The sequence below is a fragment of the Capsicum annuum genome, unplaced genomic scaffold (genome assembly GCF_002878395.1).
Source record: "Capsicum annuum cultivar UCD-10X-F1 unplaced genomic scaffold, UCD10Xv1.1 ctg82414, whole genome shotgun sequence".
Taxonomy (NCBI): Eukaryota; Viridiplantae; Streptophyta; class Magnoliopsida; order Solanales; family Solanaceae; genus Capsicum; species Capsicum annuum.
In genome coordinates, this window is record NW_025893207.1 from 1 (window position 1) to 5,598 (window position 5,598).

General features: G+C 37.5%; 1 protein-coding gene across 1 annotated transcript; it reads right to left on the bottom strand.

Moving 5' to 3' along the window:
* Positions 1 to 23: 23 nt before the first annotated feature.
* Positions 24 to 5,191, bottom strand: LOC107875273 (protein transport protein Sec24-like CEF; the record flags this gene model as incomplete). Its single annotated transcript, XM_047405912.1, has 10 exons — positions 24 to 92; positions 208 to 327; positions 506 to 589; positions 715 to 786; positions 1,597 to 1,673; positions 2,214 to 2,268; positions 3,010 to 3,102; positions 3,214 to 3,291; positions 4,228 to 4,308; positions 5,072 to 5,191. Coding segments are annotated over 10 exons (849 nt in total), but the record flags the coding sequence as incomplete, so codon positions are not given.
* Positions 5,192 to 5,598: the final 407 nt, after the last annotated feature.

The window sequence follows — 5,598 nt, forward strand, 5'->3', positions numbered from 1 at the left end:
GGGGATGTGATAGAGGGACAAACCGCAGGTAGATCAACATCTGTTGGAATTCTTTTGCAGTAATTGCCAGCGTACTCCTGAACTTGAATTCCCTGCAAATAAATAGAACACGGTCAGCATGCGAGCTCAGTTTCACTTTCCATAAATTAGGTATGGCAATTCTCCTACGAGAGAAGCACAGGAAGATCCGAAAAATAGGGAGCATACCTGACTACATCTTACACGCATTACTGCCTCAAACCTTTCGGGCCTAGTGATATTCCATCGAAGATCATTGTATAGCTTGGCAGTATCAGCAAGAGCAGAAAACGGGAAATAGTAATACACCTGACACAAGTGAAACAACCATAAAGCTCAAAGCTTAGATGTAAAAATATCAAAAGGAACATGAAGTGAAGTGGCTGCATCATAAGATTGTTGATAAATTTCATGAACAGTAAGTTGCACCATAACCAAGGCCCTAGGGAAGAAGACAAGCTAAAATAGTAACAAGCGTCACAGTTACCTGCCCACCAGTGGTCCTAGGAATGACTGAAATGGAGGCAATGTCTTCATAAGATTGAGTTGTGAGAAACACGTCAACACAGACCTGAAGCAGTTGAGGTCTAATTAATAAAAGCGAACGATTATAAAAATAAAGACCAAAAGGCGTTCTTAATCCTATTTGTTTTTAATGAATCATTACTGCCACGGGCTTTTCATATAAGCTCTCACCTGATACTCAGCAAACTCAATGGCCATTGTCTTCAGATTTTTGTCGGCTGGCTGGAGTAACTTGTTAGCCTCCTGAAATTGGAAAATATACAACTCTTCTGAATAAGCAATGTCATGGTTTCTTTTTTCGGCATAAGACGTTAGCGCTGAATATGTACATTACAAAACTCAGATGGAGTCCAGTTTCATTTATCCAATGCTTACAGGATTCCACTAAAAGTACCTCAGTGTACCAGACAAACACCATTGGCATAAAACATTCATCTGTTCTAAGAAAACTGATCAACGAGTAAAAAACTGATAAGCCCAGTCTGGTGAAATCTTAGTAAGAATACACCTAAACACAAGATTTAAGAAGAAAATTGATAGCCACAAAGAGCACTCTCATTTACCACACAAGAAAAATGATTATTCTGCTCCACGATTTAAGACAATGATTCAAGAGTGCAATGAAGAACAGACATTTTCACGAAATGATGAGCACGCTGCCATTCATTTCTCAGAGGCGACGACTCAAATAAGTGATTAGCAGCTTAAAGAACTTCAGTCAAGTTACTGAACCGCTATTTCTGCCCATACATTATTGTACATGCTCTAGTAGTGAAATTTCAAGCAGACATTTTGATATCAATAAATAGAAAAGACTATTTAATTTCCAATGTTCTCTTTAATAAGAAGTTGACAGTTAAAAAGACATCATCTCTCGCACTTAATCGTCTTAGCGACAATATTAGAAGCTTCTATATATTCAGCACAATATGGACATCTTTATGGGCAGAGCCCACATTATAAGGGGCAAAAACTAGGGGACAGTATGTGGAAACAATCTAAAAGTGAGACAGATATATGCTGAAGAACTAAAAACTAGTTCAATAATTTTACCTTTTCTGCAGCTGATACATTGGTTCTTCCTTCAGCCTCTCTAGCAGAAAGGGCTCCAATACCAGTAGATGGCAGCACTATAAAACAGAGCAAGTACAGCCAACACTTAGAATTGTATCACAATTTGTGTAATCAAGGACTCAAGGTTGCATGGCTCATGCAACAGATCATTTACAGGTCCTATGGACTAGTTGATGCACCAGGTGAAGAACTATAAGGCAATTGCCAAAAACATAGTTCGATCTTACAAAGCATTTGGTCCAGATATTTGATGGAGAGTGTCATAACAGGAATTTACTGAAAACATAATCTAAACATAGCTATTGTAGAAATACTTCAATTTTAAAAGAACCAGACAGTGCTGTAGAAAGCAATCCTGTTACGTATCATCCTATTTAGTCAGATTGCATTGGAAACAGAAGTTAAGCACAAATTAATGAAAGCAAAACAGTCAATCAGCAGTGCATTGTAAACAAGGCGTGGGGGATTAAAGATAAAAGATGTTCTAATGCAAGCATGCGGACAATATTACCGGCTTGATTTTTTACTAGTACATGAGACTTAAAGTTAACTGCATTTAGCACCTTACCTGATTTTAACTGCATTTAGCACCTTACCTGATTGAAACACAAGAAGTTTGCCTCCAGTGCTTTTCATTGCCAAGAAAGCAGCCTGAAGTAACAAAACACGAAGTAAGAATCAATCTATATGATAATCCATCATAGACTGATGTGGTTAGACTTGCATCAATCATCTGCATGAGGGAGATCCCAGATTTAAATTCTATGGGATCAATCTTTAATGTTCGAAGCATTGGACACATTAATTTTTTTTTTAAGAAAACGATAACCGTGGTGTCCAAGATGGCTTGCGCGCACCTCGACTAACTCAATGTGATATTTGTCACCTCCCACCAGCAATAGATACTAATTGACTTTGTCAAACAAGGCTAGGACAAATGGGAAGAGATCACCTAGTGTTTTTGTCTCTGCTGAGATTTGAACATGAGACCTCGTGATTCTCAACCCACTTCATTGACCACTACATATTTTTAAATTTATGGCTTCATACCTATCATTTAGTGCAAGTTTAGTCATTTTTTACACAAGAACTTATGCTCGAAGTTGAAAGTATCGGGTTTAGATGAACCCGTTACTGTAAGGTTGGACCTGCCCCTGCATCTGCATGTAGAGACATAATACTACTTAATTTTTCCAATCTTTTTCTAAGAATGGCAAAGTCTCAGGAAACTGTAATGACCTAACTACTCACATTATAGAGGGAATGCAGAAAATACTTATTCCATCTATGAATTAACGAGGCAATTTTTTTTTAAAAAAGGCAATATAAAACAAGTGGATTTATATTCCAAATGATAACTTGGGAATATAACTTCATGTAACGCACTGATACCTTGACAGCAGCACCAAAAGCTGAATCAGCAGTCCTGTTGTTCTGGAACATAGTTGGGATGCTTTCCAGGAGAAGCTCTAGGTGTTGACGGCACTGAAAACACAAAGAAGGAACAACTTTCATAGGACGCACTCATAGTCTTAGTCATTCTGCTTTAATAAGGGGAAAATGAACAGAAGTTAGACAACATCTTGCAGATCTAACCTCCGACAGCTGCACAATAACATCAGTCTGAAGGGGGGTGTAAACGTCTTGGACATCAGGGACTATTAGCATCAATGGCTGCAAAGGGAGATCCAGAATAAACTTATCAGAAAACAAGCACTTCACCAACCTAAACCATTTGCCACAACCCTAATCCCACAGTTTAGCATCCATATTAAAGAACAATGAACAAGTCATATTAGAGAACAATGGAACAAGTGAAATAGAATCCAACTATACCAGAGAAGAAAAATGAAGAACTGCATAATTAAGCAAAATGAAGAAATCCAACAATAAGGAAATGAGCAACTAATTAAGGCAGAAAAGTTGAGAAAAGTCATAAAGTACTCTTTTTGAAGGCTAATATTTTCTTCCTACAATCCATTACTTAATCATGGACAAGACAAATGAAAAAGGAAAACAACAACAATTTTACCTTGTTTTAGTAAGTACTACTAACTCTGCTTCCCAGATATGTCTAATTTTGCTCAAACTCTCCAAAAATGTTGTCACACCTGTGTCGGATGCACAAAAATGCACAATTTTTTGAGGATCCGACATGCATTGTTTGACATTTTTGAAGAGCCCGAGCAACATACACTTGGTTAAAGATTTTTATTTTATTTTCACTTCAGAAATTCTTTACGAAGAGCCGAGGGTCTTTTGGAAACAGTCTCTCTACCTCCCACGAGGTAGTGGTAAAGTCTGAGTACGCTCTACCTTCCCTAAACCTCACTAGTTTCACTGGGTATGTTGTTGTTGCAAAGAAATTCTTTAAGAAATGGCATTTAGCTAATCATCTTGGCAACACATTTCTGAAATCCAACGAGAATCATTTTAGTAGTTCTGCATTTTACCCTTAAAAGTAATTGTCAATTCATCATTACCTCAACAAACAGAAAAATGGCAACGATAACTGATTAAGACTTAACACTGATTACAAAGCATCTTTTAATTTTAGATTCTATTCTAAAGCTTAATTTAGCAGAATAAACTCATTTGGATGTGCTGAACCTGCTGCAATGCACGCTTGAGATTGTAAAAGTGGATAGTTGAGTCGAATGTAGCAACTCCAACCAATGTCCGAGGACCATCCTGCAATAATAAGTTTTCAAAGTCAAAGACAGCTCTTTAACTCCAAGAATTCATATTGTGCATTAAAATTGAAAAGAAATGCATCTTAGCTGAACTATATCACAAATAGAATAGACTCCCGAATCTCTTGCCTCTTAGTGAACATGTCATTCTACCACTTGACCGATCCCATCTCTCCCGAATTCCATTAGATCATAGATTGATTTCTACCAGATCATCCTATGGTCCATTCAACTAGAATGACACCAGATGCCAAGAAAAGAACCCCACAATCAAAGCAAGGGTTCACCTGAATCTTTTTGTCACATTCATAGTTTTCCTTTTACCTTCTGATTTATTATAAGCCATCACTTAAGGAGATGCAAATCAACAGGTTAACGCATCATAATCTCTTCATCTTTTTTTGCCTAATCCCCCCCCGGTGTCCAGCAGCCACTAAATATAAATTTCCATAATGACCTCTTGGATAAAACAAAGTGATCAAGCAGCATTCGTGCAGCATCGCACTATTCAGAATGGAGACAACTAGGTTTTCCACAATTCAGACACATAAATAACTAACCTACCTCATCATCTCAACAGACAAATTACACGGATAATTGCTTCGCTACATCAGAAGTTCTAGTTAATCTCACTGATTTTAGTATAAAAATTGATTAATTTATGATGACTCCACTTGAGAAGACACGCCAAATACTTTTCCCTCTAATCTAAAGGGAAAAAAAATGCATGTTGCATCATCATAAACAACCAATAGACTTACAGGGAGATCAGAAATAACTTGGCTGATCGCACTGCAAGCAGCTGCAGTTGCACCAGTCTGTATGGCATTCATGGAAACATCTATCAGGAAGAAATAAACAGCGGGCATTGGATCCCGAACCTGAAATACAAGAAAAAATTCCAAGTTATTACTGCAAAATAAAATGAGTCACAAAATCAAATTAAGGAATTCTCTAGACCAAAGACAGGAGTGCATCTACGAAAAAGGAGAGCATCAAATCAACTTGCAACATAGAGTAGGTTCTAAGCTATATCTACATTGATTTAGAACTCTGTCAAATGTCTCTGTGGAAGTATTAGTTTAATTTTCTAAACTTGAGATCCTACTCGTCCACACTACCGACCCCCTCAACCCATGCGCTGTTAACAGATTGCATAGTACTCTAGGAGCAGTAAATTGACAAGTCTGCCACAGTTCAACATCTCATGTATCCCGCTCATTGCTCAGTGGACCTTCTCCTTCTCACCATATTCCTCTTTAGCTTCTCTCTGTATATGTTGTTTTTT